This window comes from Giraffa tippelskirchi, chromosome 3, assembly GCF_054371585.1.
Source record: "Giraffa tippelskirchi isolate mGirTip1 chromosome 3, T2T-mGirTip1v1.2.pri, whole genome shotgun sequence".
Lineage (NCBI taxonomy): Eukaryota > Metazoa > Chordata > Mammalia > Artiodactyla > Giraffidae > Giraffa > Giraffa tippelskirchi.
Window position 1 is genome coordinate 139,091,104 of NC_137277.1, and position 23,333 is coordinate 139,114,436.

General features: G+C 39.6%; 1 protein-coding gene and 1 non-coding gene across 16 annotated transcripts in view; one reads left to right on the forward strand and one right to left on the reverse strand.

Annotated features, from left to right (window-relative positions):
* The window catches only part of MYO1B (myosin IB), a 190,905-nt gene that overhangs the window by 83,464 nt on the left and 84,108 nt on the right, over positions 1–23,333 (forward strand). For 11 of the 15 annotated variants that reach the window (XM_081581388.1, XM_081581391.1, XM_081581387.1 and 8 more), the window contains one exon: positions 12,863–12,957. In XM_081581388.1, the coding sequence (XP_081437514.1) occupies positions 12,863–12,957 (95 nt within the window). Of the gene's footprint in view, positions 1–10,917; positions 10,969–12,477; positions 12,586–12,862; positions 12,958–23,333 lie in introns of those variants that run through there. The other 4 variants (XM_081581398.1, XM_081581402.1, XM_081581401.1 and 1 more) reach the window with 2 other exon arrangements.
* Positions 3,557–3,629, reverse strand: TRNAC-GCA (transfer RNA cysteine (anticodon GCA)). The gene has a single exon. It is a non-coding gene; the product is annotated as a tRNA-Cys (tRNA).

A 23,333-nucleotide genomic window follows, 5' to 3' on the forward strand; every position in this document is an offset into this window, starting at 1 on the left:
AAAGGTTGACTTTACTGAACAGTCTGAATTGTTTGGTTTGTGGATGTGAAGTGCTTTAAATCAGAATATGTGTTTCAGTGTTACACAAAGACACACAGAATGCCATATGAGGTGGCACATTTTTAGGTTTCTAGTCAGTAGGGAACACCTATCTCAAAAATCAGCATTTTGAGAACTTGAAGTCATTCTGTTTACTTTAATGAATAAAACATTAAGTCCTAAGGACAATTAGGAAGGTCATGGGAATAACTTCTCTTGGGATCAGTTCAGTTCAGCCGCTCAGTCGTGTCCGACTCTGCGACACCATGTGCTGCAGCACCCCAGGCCTCCCTGTCCATCACCAACTCCCGGAGTTTACTCAAACTCATGTGCATTGAGTCGGTGGTGCCATCCAACCATCTCATCCTCTGTGGTCCCCTTCTCCTCTTCCTTCAGTCTTTCCCAACATCAGGGTCTTTTCCAATGGGTCAGTTCTTTGCATGAGGTGGCCAAAGTATTGGAGTTTCAGCTTCAACATCAGTCCTTCCAATGAATATTCAGAACTGATTTCCTTTAGGATTGACTGGTTGGATCTCCTTGTAGTCCAAGGGATTCTCAAGAGTCTTCTCCAACACCACAGTTCAAAAGCAACAGTTCTTTGGTGCTCAGCTTTCTTTATAGTCCAATTCTCACATCCGTACATGACTACTGGAAAAACCAAAACTTTGAATAGATGGACCTTTGTTGGCAAAGTGTGTCTCTGTTTTTTAATATGCTGTCTAGGTTGGTCATATAACTTTTCTTGCAAGGAGTAAGCATCTTTTAATTTCATGGCTGTGGTCACCATCTGCAGTGATTTTTGAACCCCCCCCCCAAAAAAAAAATTAAGTCGGTCAGTGTTTCCACTGTTTCTTCATCTATTTGCCATGAAGTGATGGGACCAGATGCCATGACCTTAGTTTTCTGAATGATGAGTTTTAAACCAACTTTTTCACTCTCCTCTTTCACTTTCATCAAGAGGCTCTTTTGTTCTTTGCTTTCTGGCACAAGGGTGGTCTCATCTGCTTATCTGAGGTTACTGATATTTCTCCCGGCAATCTTGATTCCAGCTTGTGCTTCATCCAGCCCAGCGTTTCTCATGATGTACTCTGCACATAAATTAAGTAAGTAGGGTAATGATATACAGCCTTGATGTACTCCTTTGCTGATTTGGAAACAGTCCGTTGTTCCATGTCCAAATCTAACGGTTGCTTCCTGACCTGCATACAGATTTCTCAGGAGGCAGGTCAGGTGGTCTGGTATTCCCATCTCTTTCAGAATTTTCCAGTTTGTTGTGATTCACACAGTCAAAGGCTTTGGCATAGTCAATAAAGCAGGTGTTTTTCTGGAACTCTCTTGCTTTTTCGATGATCCAACGGATGTTGACAATTTGATCTCTGGTTCCTCTGCCTTTTCTAAAACCAACTTGAACATCTGGAAGTTCACTGTTCACGTACTGTTGAAGCCTGGCTTGGAGAATCTTGAGCATTACTTTGCAAACGTCTGAAATGATTGCAATTGTGCAGTAGTTTGAACATTCTTTGGCATTGCCTTTCTTTGGGATTCAAATGAAAACTGACCTTTTCCAGTCCTGTGGCCACTGCTGAGTTTTCCAAATTTGCTGGTATATTGAGTGCAACCCTTTCACAACATCATCTTTTAGGATTTGAAATAGCTCAACTGGAATTCCATCACCTCCCCTAGTTTTGTTCGTACTGATGCTTCCTAAGGCCCACTTGACTTCACATTCCAGGATATCTGGCTCTAGGTGAGTGATCACACCATCGTGATTATTGGGGTCGTGAAGATCTGTTTTTGTATAGTTCTTCTGTGTATTCTTGCCACCTCTTCTTAATATCTTCTGTTTCTGTTAGGTCCATACCATTTCTCTCCTTTATTGTGCCCATCTTTGCATGAAATGTTCCCTTGGTATCTCTAATTTTCTTGAAGAGATCTCTAGTCTTTCCCATTCTATTGTTTTCCTCTATTTCCTTGCACTGGTCACTGAGGAAGGCTTTCTTATCTCTCTTTGCTATTCTTTGGAACTCTGCATTTAAATGGGTATGTCTTTCCTTTTCTCCTTTGCCTTTCGCTTCACTTCTACTCACAGCTATTTGTAAGTCCTCCTCAGACAATCATTTTGCCTTTTTGCATTTCTTTTTCTTGGGGATGGTCTTGATCACTGCCTCCTGTACAATGTCACAAACCTCCAACCATAGTTCTTCAGGCACTCTGTCTATCATATCTAATCCCTTGAATCTATTTCTCACTTCCACTGTATAATCGTAAGGGATTTGATTTAGGTCATACCTGAATGGTCTAGTGGTTTTCCCTACTTTCTTCAATTTAAGTCTGAATTTGGCAATAAGAAGTTTATGACCTGAGCCACAGTTAGCTCCCAGTCTACTTTTGCTGTCTGTATAGAGCTTCTCCATCTTTGGCTGCAAATATAATCAGTCTGATTTTGGTATTGACCATCTGGTGATGTCCATGTGTAGAGTCTTCTTTTGTGTTGTTGGGAGAGAGTGTTTGCTATGACTAAGTGTGTTCTCTTCGCAAAACTCTGTTAGTCTTTGCCCTGCTTCATTCTGTACTCCAAGGCCAAATTTGCCTGTCACTCCAGGTTTCTTGACTTCCTGGTTTTACATTCCAGTCCCCTATAATGAAAAGGACATCTTTTTTGGGTGTTAGTTCTAGAAGGTCTTGTAGGTCTTCACAGAACCATTCAACTTCGGCTTCTTCAGCATTACTGGTCAGGGCATAGACCTGGATTACTGTGATATTGAATGGTTTGCCTTGAAAACAAACAGAGATCATTCTGTTGTTTTTGAGATTGCATCCAAGTACTGCATTTCGGACTCTTTTGTTGACCATGATGGCTACTCCATTTCTTCTAAGAGATTCCTGCCCACAGTAGTAGATATAATGGTCATCTGAGTTAAGTTTACCCATTCCAGTCCATTTTAGTTCGCTGATTCCTAAAATGTCGACATTTACTCTTGTCATCTCCTGTTTGACCAGTTCCAATTTGCCTTGATTCATGAACCTAACATTCCAGGTTCTTATGCAATATTGCTCTTTACAGCATCAGACTTTGCTTCTGTCACCAGTCACATCCACAACTGGGTGTTGTTTTTGCTTTGGCTCCGTCTCTTCATTCTTTCTGGAGTTATTTCTCCACTGATCTCCAGTAGCATATTGGGCACCTACCGACCTGGGGAGTTCATCTTTCAGTGTCCTATCTTTTTGCCTTTTCATACTGTTCATGGGGTTTTCAAGGCAAGAATACTGAAGTGGTTTACCGTTCCCTTCTCCAGTGGACCACATTTTGTCTCTTGGAATAGTTATGTTTAACCCCAAGTTTGAGTTACCTGTAACAAAGTCATAAAAAACCATGATGTTGGGTGGTGGTAGTTTAGTAGCTTAGTCATGTCCTACTCTTTGCAACTCATGGAATGTAATCCACTAGGCTCCTCTGTCCATGGGGTTTCCCAGGCAAGAATACTGGAGTGGGTTGCCATTTCTTTCTCCAGGGAATATTCCTGACCCAGGGATCGAACCTGGGTCTCCTGCATTGCAGGCAGATTCTCTACCAACTGAGCCACCAGGGAAACCATAAGTTGGTTGAAATAAGCTATTTTGCTAAAAAGCTTGGAAATGATTGTGCTGAGAGTTTGTTTAAATTATATTTACCCTCAGCAAAAAAGGCTATTTTTGTAAATAAATAGCTGTGGCCTTACTTTTAAGAGAGTTAGGTAATAAAAGGTTATTTGTTAGTATTCTTTTGTTAAAAGAGATGCTAAAAATACTTTGAGGGCTTATTGAATTTGCATTAAGATTTCAGTTGTTTGGTTTTTTCTCCCCCAAATCAGGTGTGTTTTGTTAATTTCTGGACAGAGGAAATAACACAATTTCCTCTTGGTTTTCTGTGTTCTCCCAGCCTGTGTCCTTGCATATGCCTTAGGGTTCAGATGTTACAAACATGTCTTCCATGACATACCTTTCTCAGTAGAAGTTGTGTTCCGCCCCCCACCTTTTTTCTGTTTAGGGGCTTGATCATATGTTTCTTACCTTCTCCCACACCTTTTTTTTTTTTTTAATGAGGAAATCTGTTCAGATCTATTTACAAGTCAGTGGAAAACCAGGGAAGACAGGCCAGAATGCTCGCTTCTTGTGCTGTTTATTATTTTATCATATTCATTGAAAGGATATCTTATGTAATGGTAGAAGTTAGATACAAAAAATATAGGAAATGAGGAGCTCTACACAGAACTCAGGATTCTGTGTAGAATGAACTTTGTATCATTGTGTCATTGTTTTCGATAGAATCTTTTTAAGAGTGGGAGTGGATTAGAAGGGAGAAATGAATGTGGTTCAACTGGAATTCCTCTTGTATGAATAGCATTATGCACCTTAATGTTCTTCTACGCCTCTTTTTTGGGGGGACTTAATGTCTTTCCTGTTCGATTTTAAGCTGTTAAAAGACAGATTCTCTTCATCTTTATTCTCAGAACCCTCCCAGTGAGTATGATGCCTCTCAGCTTGTGGGTGCCTGGGAACCTCACCCTTGTGGATGTTCTTGCTCTAACCTCCGCGTACTCTTCCATGTTAGTTGTTAGGGGATCTCGTTCAAGATAGAAGAAACCAACCACACTTCATTAATTTGCGAGATAAGGCCCTTCAGCAGCAAAGACTGATAAAGTGGAGTCAGCCTCTGTGCTTTTAACTGCTTGCCAAGTCCCAAGCAGGATGCTGGCCTTGTGACGGGCTCTCCCCCGTGGCCTCTCATGCTCAGGGCACCATCTGCAGAAGGAAGTCCTCAACAGCTCAAGGGATTACTGCTAAGTTCCAAAGAGCAGCTTCTAGGCCCTGAAGGCAGATGTTTCCTCCTTAGGGCCTTCATATCTTAAGTCCAGTCCTTTTCCTTCCTGACATAATTTAGTCTTTTTAAATCCTCTTATCTACTTCCTAATGTGTGTCTTCAGTACCTGGCTTTTGCAATTCACCTTTGGAAATGAGTCACCACTTGGCTCAGTCCACCTTCACATCCCTCTCTAGGAGAAGGAAGGTGTTTGTTCTGTCGAGGGACATTCAGCCAACTGACCCCGGGCTGAGTAGACCTGAGGAACTCCATCATAATTTTTACAATGGTTGGTTGGGCCCATGGGGTTGGGAAAATGTGAGCATGCCTCAGAGCTTCTTCCATCACAAGAGGATTGTAAATAAAATTTCTAAAATCTTGGAAGAAGACTACCCCTTAAGTGTTCTTTGTTGTTTGTTTTGGATTATATTGCATATCTAGCACGTGAACTGGTGAATTAAAGAGCTTTGTTTGTAAATTCTACTACTTAAGGAGAAGAATTTCTTGCCTAATTACAGAGGGATTTCTGTTAGTCCTTAGAACGTTGCAATACCTGCAAACCATTTTATTCACACAAATCGTTCTAATGCTGTGGTTTTTGTCCCTTTAGTGGTTGTGTTTGACTGTCCAGAAGGTATTTTTGAGTGACTCATTAAAAAATAATGAGAGACCTAGTGTACATTGAGGTTGACTCAGTCTATGAAAATCTGCAGAAATACTCTGTAGTCTGTTTTTTGAAAGCCAGTGTAATTCTAGAGAGGAAGAAGAACCTTTTTGTGCCCATTTGTTATGTCTTATTTTAAAACCTGACTTTAGAGCTTTATTTGATGCCTTAACTGTGTCACTTCAGAACAGATGTCATTTTAAAATGATTCATCCCTGATGAGATTTCTGTTTTGTACTTAATAGAAACAAGCCTTTTAGGATATAAGAATGCATATGAACTTTAAAAAGTAAGTATTGATAAATATTTTTTAAAAAATGATTGAAGTTAATGAAGTTTCACCTTTAATCTGCCATATGTCATGCCATGGTGTAACAGCCTTCTTTTCATTGAGATGACAACTAGGGACCCCTTTGAGTTTAGACGAATAAAGAGAAAAGTAAGTGAAATGTACTTCTCTCTCTCTCTCTTTTATTGACCAGTTTTTTTGGCACGGTGTGTGTGTATATATATATATATATATAATTTTTTTTCCCCATCTTACTTCCTTTTAGCCTATCCGTGTCTTCATATTTTAAGTTTGACTTCCATAGGAAGCATCTAATTGGGTTTTGTTTTGATATCCATTTTAACATACTCTGCCTTTTAATTGGAGTATTTTGTCCATTAACATTTAGTGTGATTATTGATGTGCTTGAATTTAGGTTTACCATTTAATAATATACTTTCTGTTTGTTCTCTGTTTTTCTTCTTGCCTTCTTTTGGATAATTTGAATTTGTTTTTAGAATTCCATTTTAATTCTTTCTTTATTTTATACCTCTTTGTGTTATTATTTTGTCGTTGTTCATGGTATAATGTATATCCTAAAGTTTTCAAGATCCATACAGAGTTAATGTTGTACTGCTTTATGTAAAATACAGAAACCTTGCCATCATTTAGGTCCATTTACCATCCATCTCCCTCCAATTCTGTTCTTTTTTTCTTTCTCATAATCTTTCCTTTTTACTTCATAGTATACATATGCCCCCCCCGGAGAAGGGAATGGCAACCCACTCCAGTATTCTTGCCTGGAGAACCTTGGACAGAGGAGCCTAGCAGGCTGTAGTCCATAGGAGTCGGAAAGAGTCGGACACGACTGAAACAACTTAGCATGCACGCGTGGATACATATGCTCATTGCTGTTTATTATGAAGAGAGGCTTACTTTTTTTCTGTCTTCTCTTGGATTGTTAGGAATGCTTACCAATGTTGTGGCTATGTAAGAATAAATGTATTCTTGTAAATATGTCAATTTACTTTGCTTTTTTAGGCACACTTCGGAGATATTGTAGGTTCAGTTCCAGACTACCTTAGTAAAGTGACTATTTCAATAAAGCAAGTCACATAAACTTTTTTGGTTTCTTAGTGTAGATGATAGTTACGTGTACACTCTACAATAGTGTACAGTATACAATAGTAAAGTATGTAATGGTATTAAATCTTAAAAAATGTGCATACATTAAATAAACAATATGAAACAAAAAGTACACTATACAAAAGTGTACACTATATTATATACTATATTATACACTATATTATATACATTAAATAAACAATATGAAACAAAAAGTACACTATACAATAGTGTACAGTATACAATAGTAAAGTATGTAATGGTATTAAATCTTAAAAAAATGTACATACATTAAATAAACAATATGAAACAAAAAGTTACAATAGTGACATCAAAGATCACGGATCACATGTCACCATAACAAACATGATAATAATGAAAAAGCTTGAGATATTGTGAGAATTATGAAAACATGGCATAGGACAAGAATGCAACAAAGCTTTCCAGAATAAAAAGTTATAGTTACTTGTAACAAGTATAAAAACTTATTTTTCCTAAAGTTTTTCCTTAAGATGAGGGATGAATGTGTCACAGAAGAGCATAACACTAATTTAACTCAGTGTTATTTTTCAAGCAAGCGAATATTTCTGACTTAAGAATATGAGACAATTATAGGTGTACAGATATCTGCAATAGTATTTTACAAGAAACGCCAGCATTGTGCCTCTCGTTAAAAACCAGCAAATAAACAAACAGAACTCAAGGATACTGTGCAAAATACTCCACACATAATTCCCTTTCTTTCTTTCCTTCTCTTGCGTGTCCTTGCTGTGGACCTTAGTCCTTAATCGGATTTAATATGAAGTTAGAAATTGGTGGCACACTTAGAGGTTAAGAATTTTTTTAGAAAGCACTTAATTTTTTTGTTGTTGTTGCTTAATTTTAAAAGCTTGTTGTTTTTAGAGGTGAATCAGAGCTAGAAAGTGGAGAAATAGTTAAGTTTTGTAGGTCTCAATGCGGATGAGAATTTTGAGACAGAGCTGTTTTAAGAGGGTTAAGTTCAGAAGCAGAATTTCCTTAGTGTGATTTGAAAGTATTCTAGGAATCAGGATTGAATGAAAGGAAGTACCATTTTGAGAGTTCTTGGAAAAAAAAGAAACAGAAAGGTAGAAACAGTCATCTAAGTCTAGAAAAGTTTCCTAAGACAAAATTTGTTCTGTGTAACACTTTGGCTAGAGGAGATGAAAAACTAGAAGTCTTCAGAATGGATTAGACTGCTTTAGAGAATGATTACTCAAGCGCCTCATTAGAGGAGAGCCAGTTCAGTTCAGTTCAGTCGCTCAGTCGTGTCCAACTCTTTGCGACCCCATGAATTGCAGCACACCAGGCCTCTCTGTCCATCACCAACTCCCGGAGTCTACCCAAACCCATGTCCATCGAGTTGGTGATGCCATCCAACCATCTCATCCTCTGTTGTCCCCTTCTCCTCCTGCCCCCGATCCTACCCAGCATTAGAGGAGAGCCAGAGGGACTGAGAAAAAGGGGTCTGCTTGGGTGGGCTTCCCTGGTAGCTTAGTTGGTAAAGAATCTGCCTGCAATGCAGGAGACCCCGGTTCAATCCCTGGGTTGGGAAGATGTGCTGGAGAAGGGAATGGCTCCCCACTGCTGGAGAATTCCATGGACAGAGGAGCCTGGTGGGCTACAGTCCACGGGGTCACAAAGAGTTGGACGTGACTGAGCGACCTTCACTTTAGGAGAACATAAGCTTTAGGTAGTGGTGGGTGGTATATTTGGTGTCACACCATCTTTTCTGCTCTCTGAAGTAGGTGAAGGAAACCTAGAAAGAAAATGACAGGGTGAGGAGCTTGGAGTTTTGTGCAGAGACGCCCTGATGCCCACAAAAGCAGGACCACGGCAGAGATTCTCATTCTGATCAGAAATAAAATGGTGAAAGAACATAAGCACTGGCTAGATAATTTTGAACATGCAACTCAATCTTCTGCTCTGACAGAACAAGATAGATGAGCCCCAAATCTAGCTTCCAAAACCTATAAACTATAGATACAACTGTTTGCAAATGTGCGGCAAACATGCTCGATGTTGGTGGAAGGTTGCCTCTCAATGAACAGCCGTTGAGCTGATCTGGAAATGAAGGGGGGACTTGCATTCAAATGTCTGGCTGCCGCTATTCTTAGAGCTCAAGTAGAGGACAGAAGAAGTAGATGAAGCCCTGCTCTTGATGTGGTGCGATGAAGCCCATGTTTGCCCCTTAAGTTATCATCATTATAGTGCAGTAAACCATTCATTTTTGTGTGTGGTAAATCACAATGCTGACATGCTCACAAAATAATGTGAAGCATATGGGTCACAACTGTTTTTAAGTAAAAACTGCTCTAAAGATTTATTTAGGTTCCTTAATTATAGAGTGGTTGGGAAGACTGGCATGTGGTTTCAGTTTAGTTACAAATGTTGGCTGTGGTGATGGCTGTGTGCTAACGTTGCCAGAGAGAAAGAGAGTAAGATCGAACATTGCCAGAGAGAAAAAGAGTAAGGTTGGGAGGGGAGCTGGTGTCCTGCAGGGCCTGCCCCTTTGTTATTTTGTAAGTGAAGTCAAGATCTTGTGTTTATACGAAATAAGTAAGGTGGAATTATGCTCTGCTCAAGATGGGTGTGCTAGTATTCCGGGCCAGTTTTCCCAGTGTTTGAGTACTTTAATTGGTAAATTTTCATGACAGTTTGAAATCATTGACCCTTCAGAATCCTGAAAGAATAACCATCCCTTTAGCCTTTATCTTAAAATATACTCCCCACTAGATGTATCAAGCCCAGGTTGGGGGACAGCAGTTAATGATTCTGTCTAGATAGACAAGAGAAAACACCCACCTGGGTGTTTTGACGGGAAATAAATCCATGTCAGGGTCATTTGGTGATCTTCTGAGCCCATGTGTGTGTGTGTACACATACATATATGTGTGCGGTTACAGTCACATGTGGTTAATCATGTTAGAAGTAATTTTGCATCCTTTGGGATCTAATGATGGTATAATATATAAAGCTAACTTGCAGTACGAGGAGCCTGGGGAAAGGCCTGTGTTAATCCATGAAGAGGTCAGCAAATATATCAATATATGATTAGAAGAGTTCATTTGTATTTGGCATAACATGTTTTCCTGCGTTTCTTGCCAGTGGTGAAGATGACATTGGCTTTGCTGAACTACTGTCTGGAGGTGGGAGGGGTGGGAGGGAGGAGGGGGCTAATAAATCCAAGTAAAGCTTTCCTTCCCTGTCTGAAGGCGATAGGAGACATGAGTTTCCTGCTTACCACTCTTCACGGAGCTCAGTCCATTAGGGGCTTTGTCAAAACTTGGGGAAGATCCATTCATTCATTCATTCATATTTTGGTATAGACGATGTCTTATGTTTATAGCTCTGTGGAACTCACAAAAATTAATTACACAGAAAGGCTGTGCCCCCAGGAGCTTGCACTCTGGTAAGGGATAAGAAGATGTCTACAGAACTAATTATAATACAGAAAGACCTTAGACATTTATTGAGGACTTTGTTACTTTTAAGGTGCTTTTATACAGTTTGATTGAATTTTCTGAGCTAAAGTACAGGGCTACATTTCTTTATTTTATACCTGAAGAAACCAACGTTCAGCCAGGGTGAGTGACTTGCTCCAGGTCCAGTAGGTGGTAAGTTGTGGGTCTGGGGCCCAGAGAATCCTGTCCATCCGAGATGCCCTCTGCCTCCAAGTTCATTGTTTTTTCCACTGTCCCAGGGTGCAGTGGGGCTTCCCAGGTGGCTCAGTGGTAGGGAATCCGCCTGCCAATGCAGGAGATGAGGGTTCCATCCCTGGGTTGGGAGGATCCCCTGGAGAAGGAAATGGCTACCCACTCCAGTATTCTTGCCTGGGAAATCCCCTGGACAGAGGAGCCTGGCAGGCCAGTGCATGGGGTCACAAAGAGTCGGACACGACTTCATAATTAAACAACAACAACAGTATGCAATCACATAGAGGGGCTTGCTTGCTTCTCACTTGGGAAATCAGGGAACGCTAGACAAGGATGAGGCCACTCAGCATCCTTGGGGGTGAGCAGAGCACTGCTTATTCAGGGGATGGCTGAAGGGGTTTGAGTGTGAGGGAGGGAGGCCTGCTGGATGGAAAGAGATCAATGTACATTGTTCACATAAGATTCAGCTCCTGGCAGATTGAAGGTGCTCAGTGCATTGTCAGTATTAATGGCTGCACACACTTTTCTGAAGAAAAGCCCAAGTCTGTGATAGAAAGGCTGAATTGACACCCTTCCAAGTGTCCCAGCCTTTCACCAGGCTCCTTGCCTCCAGATGGGTCTCTCTTAGTGTACTCTTGTGGCCCTGTGATCTGTCGAGAACACAGAGGTGGTGTGTCCCAGTGGTCAAGAGCAGGGCTCACTTTGAGCTCCATTGCATCATACTGCCAGTATGACCTTGACAAGTTCTGTCTTCACTTTGTGCCATGATTTCATCATCTGAAAATAGGATTAATAATAATATATTCATAGTAGTTTCATTGTGAGACTTAGAATCCTTAAACATGAAGGCCCTGGGGCCCATGCTGGTGCAGGGTAAATGTTGCTGTTTTAGCTCCAGTTACTCTCTGGTTACTATCTGGTCCTGCCCCTCCTCTGCTTCCAGTCCCGCTGGGTGGCTCCATTTTCCTGATTTGGAATCCGCTCATCTCTCTGGGCTTCCATGGTGGTTCAGACGGTCAAGTGTTTGCCCGCAATGCGGGAGACCTGGGTTCAATCCTTGGGTCGGGAATATCTCCTGAAGAAGGAAATGGCAACCCACTCCAGTACTCTTGCCTGGAAAATTCCATGGATGGACGAGCCTGGTAGGCTACAGTCCATGGGACACGACTGAGCAACTTCACTTCATCTCTCTAGTGCATTTCTCCTCAGGCCTTGCCTTTCAGCAGCATGCAACTGCTCATACCCCTTAGCCCACTTCTAGGATATTTTGGCCTTTGTTTTTGCCTCAAAGCCCTTTGTCTTGCTGATTAATTCTTTAGGACTGTTTTTTCCACCTGTTAAGATACTCCAGCTCCATTCCTCACCCTAGTGAGGGCCCTGTCTGGTTCTGCAATGTTTCCTTGCACTTATCTGTTCTCTATTTATATCTCTCCCCTACTTTTGGCTGAGAACTCATCAAAAAAGGGCTAAATCTTAATTATCTTTACATTCGTAGCGTGTTCTTCACATTAGGTAGACTCAAAATAAATGAATTAAAAGAGGAGCTTTACCTTTTTTAAGATAGCATCATGTTGTCAAAATTATTTTTCAGTTAGCTAGAGGGAGTCAAAATTTACCTTGTTAGTTGATTTTGAGGAGGAGAAGGTCAACATGAGAGCTTACTTGATAGGGGGCCCTTTGTCATCATGGAGCCCAAGACTGGACAAGAACCATGGCAAACCTACAGGACCACCTGCCACTGGTGGATCTTATAGTTTCAACCATCTGGTTTGTGAAGGTGGTAGTTCTGTTTTTAGTTTTGTGATAGTAGTATCAGCTATTTAGTATTTGATAACATTTTCTAACATTTGAAAAACTTTTTTCTCAGTGTTTTGAGACTCCAGTGTATCATCCTGGAAATATCAACAATATCCAGTTTTGGACATGTGATGTAAATTTTTTTCTTGGATCTCTTAGTTGCCCGGATTTTAATAAAGTAAGCTCTAAATATAGCATGTGGGTTAAATCATATCTTTATGGTGTACAGTACATCAGTACCATTTTAGTTAATAGGGAGTGCATAGAAGACGATAACTTGGGCCACAAAGAATAAATAACTTTATTTACTTGGAGAATTTGAAGAAAAACTATGTGGTGTTTCTGCTTTCTATCTGAAACATATCAGTGGCCCTTAAAGAGCCTGTTATATCTGGTAAATGAATAATAATGAGCTGAATTGTAAGGACTTTTTTTTTTTACATTATCCCCTGCAGCTTTGCCCTGTCAGATGAAGCATACAGATCCCTAAGAGATCAAGATAAAGACCAGTGTATTCTGATTACTGGGGAAAGCGGAGCAGGAAAAACAGGTAAGTCACCACCGGACAACTTACTTTCTCCTCTAAGAAGGTGAACCATGGACAGGATGATGTCAGCAAAGTGGGCAGGGGGGACCTCATTAGCATGAAGCTTACAGGGCTTCTTTGTGGGAAGGCCAGTTGTTAGGATCCTGGAATGTTTTCCAGGAAGAACTTGCCTCATCTCTCATGTGAAGGAACAGGCACCTATCAAAAGGGGTTCCAGCCAGTGTGGGAGTCAGTTCCTGGATTCTAGACCTCTAGTGCAGCCCCTGAGTACTTCAGGGTCTTTGACCTTTCCTCCAAGACACCAAGATCTGTAAAGTCTTACCTCTTCCCTAAGGAATAATTATTTGAGTTTAGGGAGACCACAGCCACAAGCCTACCTCTGCTTGAATGTGAGGGAAGGCCCCAAGAAATGCTGGGTTTCACTTCAGAGACGTCTTCCCCTGGGTCTTCCCTGGAGCCCCAGTGGCTAAGACTCTAAGCTTCCAGTGCAGGAGGCCCAGGTTTGCTCCCTGGTCAGGGAACTAGATCCCACATGCCACAACTAAGGATCCCGTATGGCACAACTAAGACCCAGTGCAGCCAAATAAAAAATAATAATAGTAAACATTAAAAAACTATTTGGGAAAAAGAGAAGTCTTCCTCTGAAGCCTGAAGAATTGAGATTTCTGTATATAGTTTTAGACAGGCTGGCAACCTCCCCATAAAACAACCCCTCAAATGGAAGGATTCTGCTTTGTTTCTCGTGCTTTTAATAAAAACGATTTGTGTGATTGATGGTCTTGAGTGAGAATGTGCTTTTACAGGTGGTGCCCAGCTACCTGGAAAAGGTTCAGTGGAGCTGCACTGTCTGAGCCAGTCAAACTTGGACAGGTTAGGACTGCTCTTGTCAGTGGGTTTCTTTGATGGAACTGATGAGTCCATGAAAGAGGAGGATGATATTTTCATTACTGTTTCATCTCTAAGATGTTCTTGTTTTATAGATAAGACTCTTTTAATTGGTAATTTTTACTTGTTTGCCAGAGTGGGATTTAAATGTTTCCACTCTGCTTGGCTAATGAGTTATCAGATTAATAACTTTGATTTCCTGATGATCAAAAGAAAATCCCCTGTGGATATTTCAGTCGTCTGACTGCATCCATTCTGTTCATCAGCCCTTAGTTAGATCTGTGCCTTGAAATGTCTATTTCTGTTTCTCCCAACCTGCCCTGAAGTATCTATTTCTACTCCACTTTCATGAGGAGCCCCTCTTCCTATTCCCTAGAGCAGCTGAAGAAAGAACGATTAGATCAGTGTGTCTAGCTCCCTTCCTAGAGCCTTTGGACACACAGTGTACTGTTTCTTTTGGTTGTGCAGGTTCTAGGCTCTGGGTGGACAGAAATGGAGGGGGAAAGTCCAGCATGTGAGAATCTAAGGCAACAGAGAGCACAGTCTCATATAGACCATCTAGTGTAGGGTCCTCCCAGGGACAGCGGAATCTGATAGAAGGCTCACCATTCTGTACAGTGGCCTATGAACTTTGTCACAGAGGTTTGCTAACAAAGTTCTTCCTTACCTAGAGATGATTTCTGCCTCTATTTATTCCTCTTTACTCAGTAGTCTGGAACCTTACCAAGTAAGTCTATTTGCTCTTCTGCAGGACAATTGCTTAATTATTTGAAGTCATCTATGTTATTAGTTAAGAGAGGGTCACAATGAGTCTCAGATTATGTAGTTGCCTCCTAAACTGTATACTCCAGTCAGTTCCTCTTACCTGGTCTCCCAGCTTACACATCCAGTACCTGCTTGTCATGTCTAAGTGAGTCTCTAAGAGACATCTCAGGCTAAGCATGCCCCAAACTGAATTCTTGATTTAACCTTCCTACCCAAACTTCCTGATCTCAATAAATGGGACCACCTGTCAACCTAGTTTCTCAAGCTAGAGATGTAAGAGTCACCCTTGATATTTTCTTTTCCTGTATCTTCCACATGAATTGCATTTTCTATTAGCCCTACCTCTAAAATATATCTCATGCCAAGCTCTTTCTTCCTTTTCTTTGTGTCCACCTGGAGACTCTAGTTAGGGCAAGCCACCGATCCTTTTTTTCTTTGAGGACTGTTTGTAGCAAATCTAACAGGTCTCTTTCCCCCTTATGCTTGCCTGAAGAATGACACCAGAATGATCTGTAAAACTGAAAACTGGATCAAAGCCTTGGCCTGTTTAATTTTTTTTTTTTTTTGAGTTACCTTCTTTTGTGTCTATGTGGTGAGAACTTTTAAGATCTACTCTCTTAGCAACTTGTAAGAAGATAATACAGTGTTAACTCTAGACCCTATGCTATACATTAGATTCCTAGCACTTTATCTTATAACTGGAATTGTGTACCTTTTGACCACATGTCTTCATTTCCCCCTTATCCCCCAAACCAACAATCTACTCTTTGATTCTATGAGGTTTATGAGGTTGTTTTTTTTTTTTTTTTTTTTTTTAAAGATTCCATGTATAAGCAAGATCATACAGTATTTGTCTTTCTCTGTCTGACTTACTTCAGTGAGTATAATGCCTTCACAGTTCATCCATGTTGTCACAAGGGGCAGGATTTCCTTCCTTTTTTTTTAGCTGAACAATATTCAATTGTACATATACAACACATTTTCTTTATTCATTCATCCATAGACAGACACTTACTTTGTTTGCATGTCTTGACTATTGTAAATAATGCTTCAAGGAACATGGAAGTGCGGATATCTCTTCAACCTAGTAATTTTATTTACTTTGGATATATACCCAGAAGTGGTTTTGCTGAATCATATGGTAGTTCTGGATTTTAATTTTTCAGGAACCTCCATACTGTTTTCCATAGTGGTTGTACCAATTTACATTCCCACCAATAGTGGCTCAAGGATTCCCTTTTCTCCACATCCTCTTCAGTAATTATGTTTTGTGTGTATGTGTTTGTTTAATATATATATTAGCCATTCTGATAGGTGTGAGGTGATACCTCATTGTGGTTTTGATTTGAATTTCTCTGGTGATTGATGGTATTGAGCATCTTTTTGTCTGCCTGTTGACCCTCTCTGTGTCTTCTTTGGAAAAATGCCTATTCAGGTCTTCTACTCACTTTTTAATGAGATTATTTGGGTTTTTTGAGGGATTGAGTTGTATGAACTGTTTATGTATTTTGGATATTAACCCCTCATTGGTCATATTATTTACAAATATTTTCTCCCATTTAGTAGGTTGCCTTCCATTTTGTTAATCATTTCGTTTGCTGTGCAGAAGCTTTTCAGTCTGATGTAATCCTATTTGTTTATTTTTGCTTATATTATTTGTGCTTTGTGTGTCATATCCAAAAAATCATTGCCAAGACCAGTGTCTAATAAGAGTTTTCTCCTTTGTTTCCTTGTAGAAGTTGCAGTTTCAGGTCTTGCACTTAAGTTTTCAGTTCCAGTTTGAGTTAATTTTTGTGAGTGGTAATTAATTTTTGTCAGTTTCATTCTCCTACATGTCACATGATTTTTCCAGATCTGTTGAGATGATCATATGATCTTAACCTTTTATTCTATTGAGACATGATACATGTATCAACTGTGATGTATTTGTTTATTGATTTGCATATGTTGGATCATCCTTGTGTTCCAAGGACAAAGCCCACTTGATCACTGTGTATGAACCTGTTGAATTCAGTTTGCTAGTATTTTACTGAGAATTTGACATTTATATTCATCAAGGATATTGACTTGTAGTTTTCTTTTCTTGTAGTATCCTTATCTGGCTTTGGTATCAGGGTAATATTGGCCTGGTAAAATGAGTTTGGACGTGTTTCCTCTTCTTTGTTTTACAAGAGTTTGAAACAGTTCTGGTGGTTTTATTTTGGGGTTTTTGATTACTGATTCACTCTCCCTAATAGTAATTGGTCTCTTCAGATTTTCTAGTCATGATTCTAGAAACTTATCCATTTCTTCTAGGTTGTCTAATTTGTTGGCATATGACTGTCCAGAGTAGTCTCTTATGATCCTTTATTTTTGTGGTATCTGTTGATACCTCTTTCATTTATAATTTTATTTACTTGAACTCTCTTTCTTTTTTTTCTTGGTTATTCTAGATAAAGGTTTGCCAATTTGGTTTATTTTTTTGAAGAACCAACTCAATTTTCTGTTGCTTTCCTGTTCTCTATTTCATTTATTTGTGCTCTAATCTTTATGTTTCCTCAAAAAACTGCATCTTCTGCTAATGTTGGGCTTAGTTCTTCCTTTTCTACTTCTTTGAGGTGTAATATTAGGTTGTTTATTTGAGATATTTCTTTATTCTTGATGTATGCATTTATAGCTATAAAATTTCCTCTTGGAACTACTTTTGCTGCATCTCATCAGTTTTGGTGTATTATTTTTCCATTTTTGTTGCCTCAAGGTATTTTTTTAATATAAAGTTTTCATTGCACAAAATGGTTTCTATTGCACTCAAATATAAGCCTAACCCAGAAGATTCTGCTTGACCTAGCCCCTACCTGCTTCTGTACCTTCCCCTCATGTTTCCCCCACCCCAATGGCAGCTCATGTTACTATTCATGAAAGGGTTTGCTTTTCACTGTGTGTTGTCAGTATATATTGTAAATAGTCATTATATTGAGTTTCCCACCCCTTTTTAGATCATTCATTTGAACTCTGGGTATGGGCTCTTACCTCTGTTCTCTCAGAAATTTGTGAAATCTTTCACTATTAAGGATTCCTTCTTTCCAGTAAGAACTTGAGGAGGATATTGATATCTTGGGAGAAAGTTTTTGCTCTTTCACTGCCACTAACCATTCTTTCCTGTGAAACAGAATTTAATTCTTAAAAACAGTACCACTTCTTGTTTGTTTCCAAGTTGGCCAGTGAAAGTGGTGGCAAGGCCAGTTAAAAACTGTGTCCCTTGACAGAGTCATTTGTGTTGGTGATGTCTCATGTCACCTATCCCCACCCCGGTCCCTTTGATGGTATCTACCAGCCTATTCATTTCACATTTGTTTCCTTTTTTAAGGCATAAAGGAGGAAAAGATGAAAATATTCCTAAGCTTATTAATTTTCTTTTAAATTTTTACTCGTTCTTCATCATGTTTTTATAATTTTTTGAGTATCTGATTATTTCAATTTGTTCCCGAATGAGTCATCAGAAGTGGATTGTGGTCACTGGTTTGATTGGCTTGGGCCAGTTCTTCATCTCCTCTGAAACATATGTCCCCTCGTGAGCCATGTTAGTGTATGACCTCCTCCTTCTCAGACAGTTGTAAACCACCTGCTTCCTCCTGGTACGGAATTCTGTTTCCTGGTTGGGCTTGTGTCCCTTCCTTATTGAGAGACTGAGTAGAGGTTGCTGTTACTGTTTCATGGGGTGGGCATTCATTCTTTCTGTGAAAAACAGAAACACCTTATTCCTCTAGTGGAGATCGAGTTTGTTCTTCTTTTCTCTATTTTTCTCTTCTCTTGATATTTTTCTACTTGATAACTTGTCCTCTTGGTTTCAGTGTCCCATTCACTGCTTGAAATGCTATCATCTTCCCTGGATTTAGTCCTTCTAGCACCCCTCTACCCTCTCATAAGCTGAAGAATGGACAACTGCTTCACAGGGTCATTGCCGCCGCCTCCGTGGGAAGCTTTGTTTACAGGTGCTGCTTCCTGCGGGAGGTCGGAGGAGGGTACCACCTGGAGTCATATTGGTAAACCTTCCACTGGGAAGCAGCAGCTTCTTCGCTCGCCCAGACTGTTGCTGATCAATACCAGAAGAAATCAAAGAAGACATAGAAAAGTTCCCAATGTACGGTTTTAGTTTCAACAGACAAAGTACCAGATTGCTGCAAAAACTTCTCTCAAAGTCTATTCTCATGTGTAGACAGACCAATAACTGTTCATGGACTGATCAGCTTTTGAGTAGTGCTGGTCCTTGAACCATACTTTGAGTAGCGCTGTCCAAAAGTCACTTGGAGCATTTGTGTTGTTTTTGAGCTACTGTGCTTCCTAGATCTGGTGAGGCTTCACTTATCCATCACATTGAACTCCTGGTGCTGGGTGGTGGGCACTATTCCTAAGAGCTCTGTTTGTAAAGATCCACTCAGCTATACTCTTTGGTGACTGCTTTGCCCTTCCTTTCATTTGTAGATCCCAAAAGCGTCTCCTGCCTCTCCATCTCCATACAGACAGTTAGTGTTTTACTTATTTACTCCCATCTTTTTCTACTTTTCTTTCCTTTTGAAAGTAGTGACACAGAAATTGTTTCAAATCGCACTAAGGTTTTGATTGTCGTTAGGGTATAGTTTTGAGTAAAGAGACTTTGTGTTGTTTGACGTCTCTGTTTCATGGAGATTACTTATAGGAAAATGAAATGATGGAAAATAATACAGGGATTGTAGCACAGTGTGTGAGGCTTTTCAAGAGGGGGTTTAATCTCAGTTTTATGGGGAAGAGGAATGCCAGGCCATTTTTTGAATGTCACGTTATCTTATTCACCAAAATTTTTTGAGTACATGTAGTTATTAGCATTTTTGTATCAGCTAATGAGTGAAAGAAGAGCGCTAACATTTATTGAGGGCCTGGAATGCGCTCTATACTTGCACAGTGTCTCTTTTCGGTGAGAGTTTTTACTTAATAGCATATACAGAACCACCATGCAGTATCAGAAGGCTCATTTTATAAGAAGTAATTAACTTAATGAGGTTGTAAACCTCTCTTGGCAGATGACGATGTTATTGGTCTTAAACATCGGAGACTCTTACACTGTAGGGTCGTATAATGAGAGCTCTCGGGGAGAGGTGTAAGCTCTTTGAATCCTTTGGGGTCCTATTTAATTCATTACTGCTGTGCTAAATAAAAAATTCATCATGCCTCATAAAAGTGCCCAACTATTTCTAGGTAGTGAACTCACAATTCACTATCATGAATACAAATAGTTTGCGGAGAGCCATTCAAGCACTGATGGGCGCAGGGAGGCAGAACATGAGGGAACCATCATAACTGCATTTTTCCAAGGACATCAGAGTAAACTGTGGGCCTGAGAAGATGATCCTGATATAAGAAAGCTTTATAAATCATTTGGCTTCTAATTTTACAGTTACATCAGTTTCTAGGAACTCTGCAGCCATCTGCTACAAGAGTTGTGAAGCCTGCCCTGCTCGTTAAGACCCTTGGTTCTGAACCCCAAATGACCTTGCACTGCTTTACATCTGTGATAGTTTTCTAACTTGGTCAGCAACAGAGATGTGACTGACTTTTTGTAGCCTAAACATCCATGAGCGTTTTACAATGCTGAGTATCTCCACATGGACACAGAAGAGCTAAGCAAGCTCAAGGCCAGAATGCCATGAGCTTCGTTTTCTTTCTTCCTCATGTGAGCGAGGTCTTTCATGACTCGCATGTTTTATATGAATTATCAGAGATTTTGTGGCCAACTTGCAGAGGCAAAGCAACTTCTTTTTAATTGTGTTTCAATAAAAACATTTCCAGTCATGATTCCTCTTGGAGCAGAGACAGTGTTTCTCATTGCAAGACCCTTGCTTTTGATTGGGGCAGTTCACAGCTGCCTGTCTGGTCAGTGTGGATGTGCTGCAGCTGGGTTATTTTGTAGCACTGCAGACTCAGGGCTACTAAAAAGGGTGTTCTTCTATGTTGCAGAGTCCTTGTTTCATTGTATACAAACATGGCTTGCTTTATTTAGACAGTCATATTCTTTGGGTCACTGAACCACCAGACCTGTGTAAGTTCAGTCCCTAGAAAACCTTGGGTGCTTTAACCAAGGAGATAGAGAGGTGTGTAAGTAGATAAATATATCAGTATTGGGTATATAAGTGTATGGCTATCTCTATGCTATGTGACATATGTAACATGGTTTATATGATGTGTATGTGACATACTATAATACTTATATTGGGTTCCATAAGATGTTATGGAAAAAACCAAATGAATTTTTTGGCCAACCTAGATATCTGTTAATGCATGCATGGGTACTTGTTAACTCCTGGATAAATTTATTAGTTCTGAAAAAAAAATAAAATCCTCAGAATATGCCTTGCTTATGTTCATACCTTTCTTCCCTGACACAGTGATTGAATCCATGTGGAGCCTGCTCCGTTACATGTATGGGTCTTCCCTTGTATATCAGTTGGTAAAAGAATCTACCTGCAATTCAGGAGACCCAGGTTTGATTCCTGGGTCGGGAAGATCCTCTGGAGAAGGAAATGGCAACCCACTCCAGTATTCTTGCCTGGAGAATCCCATGGACAGAGGAGCCTTGCAGGCTACAGTCCATGGGGTCACAAGAGTCAGACACGACTTAGCGACTAAACCACCACCACCACCAATATTCTTGCCTGAAGAATCCCATGGACAGAGGAGCCTCATAGGCTACAGGACGTGGAGTCACAAAGAGTTGGACATGACTGAGTGACTAATAATATAATGAGATTGCCATGCTTTTGTTCTCATGGTTGTAAATCTCATTGTTTTCTGTTCTTAAGCACCTGTTGCTATTTCGCAATGTTTTCTTACATAAAAATATTATTATATATGAATTTATATGATTACATATTGGGCTTCCCAGATGGCTCAGTGGTAAAGAATCTGCCTGCCGTTGCAGGAGCCGCAGGAGACATGCGTTTGATCCCTGGGTTGGAAAGAGCCTCTGGGGGAGGAAATGGCTAACCCACTCTCAAATCCAAAGGATTTGCCTGAGAAATCCCATGGACAGAGGAGTCTGGCGGGCGACAGTCCATGGAGTTGCAAAGGAGTCGGACACGACTTAGTAACTAAACAACATGATTACATATTATGTAATTCTACAATGATGTACAGTAAATATTATTCACAACACAGTGCAAGGTACCAGAGTATACAGAGTTGAATTAGTTATCATTATTACCTTAACAAGTAAAAATTTCTAGAATCATAAGCTGTCACCTATAACCCCTTTCCATTCTTTGTAGAAATGAATTCTGATCTAGATATTTTGGTCTAGAAATGTTTTGTTATAGGCCATTTGTCCATTAGTGTACGTTGCCTGGATAACCTTCGATGTTCTGCTGTTCTCTGGTGAGAAGATATTCTGACATTGAAGACTTCATATTTTATTTGACTCAATGCATTTTAAAATTTAAGTTACATTCAAACATGTATGTGTACCTAAATGTACATATGTGCAGTATCTATGAGTTAGAGAAAATGATGAACTAGAATCAATTGTAAGCAATGCTGTTATGTTTTGCCAATTTTAAATGTCAGTATTCTTATATCTAGAACAACAGTGCTTTTCAGAACTATGAGTACACATTAAGAATACCTTTTTTTTTGTCCTAAATAGAACCCTTTTATATTTTTACAGCAAACTTGCAAGACATTACCACTGAGAGTATGATTAGTGGATTAATGCATTCATTTTACTCAAAAGTATTGTCTTGGAAAAGGCTTACTCTTTTATGCTGTGGTTGCCAAGGTCATGCTTAGCTGGTTACTGTGGTAGTTAACATGATTCAAAAATTGGGCTTTGTCATATGGAGGAGGATGATAATTTAATTCTTGGTTCTCCTCAGAAATGTAATATTTTTCATTTGTAGAGGTGATTACATAAAGTTTTGATTTAGATAAATATCTAAACATTTGAATACAGATCCAAATTTATTTGAACTTTAGCGTAGAAGAGCCAAAGAAAATGAAGCAGAAAGTCTCGTGAGATAACTATTATTTCTTATTTCCAGCATGGCGAAATATAATGAAAACAGTCCTCTAAACTGCCTTGGACCTTGCAACTTATCCTTACAGGTTTACTTATTTTCTCTAAAGTAGTCGACTATCTTGTGAACTACTTGAGTTAAAGATCAAGTATTATGTCAAGAAAAAAATAATTAGAGTTGTCTCTTTTAGACAATGAGGCTTTATTTGGAGGAAATTACCTTAATCCCAGATTCCAAAAATGATTTATTAAAATGAGACCGGTAGTAGAATTCCTGAAGATAGTTAAAAACCTGAACATAAAAACTTGTTAACAACTTAGAAGGATCTTTGAAGTATATTAAAAAATTATATTTGAATTACTTAGATGTTAAAATTAATAAAACTGATTCCTAATTTCAATTGAAGTTAACCTCATCTTGATATCTCAGTATATATTGTGGGTTTACATATAGTTTTAACAGCCATATGATGTCAGTCCAATCCAAATTCCAAAAAATCTGCTACCGGTGCCATTTTAAAATAGATTTGACCCCGAGAGAATTTGATAACTATTTCATTCAGGCCATTAAAAGGTCTCTGGGAGGTCAAATCAATTCTCCCAGCTACCAAAGAGTTCTCATTCTTGGTTGATCTCCCTTCCTTCCTCTGCTGCCATACACATGTGCGCACACACATGCACGCATGCACACACACACAGCAGTTTGTCC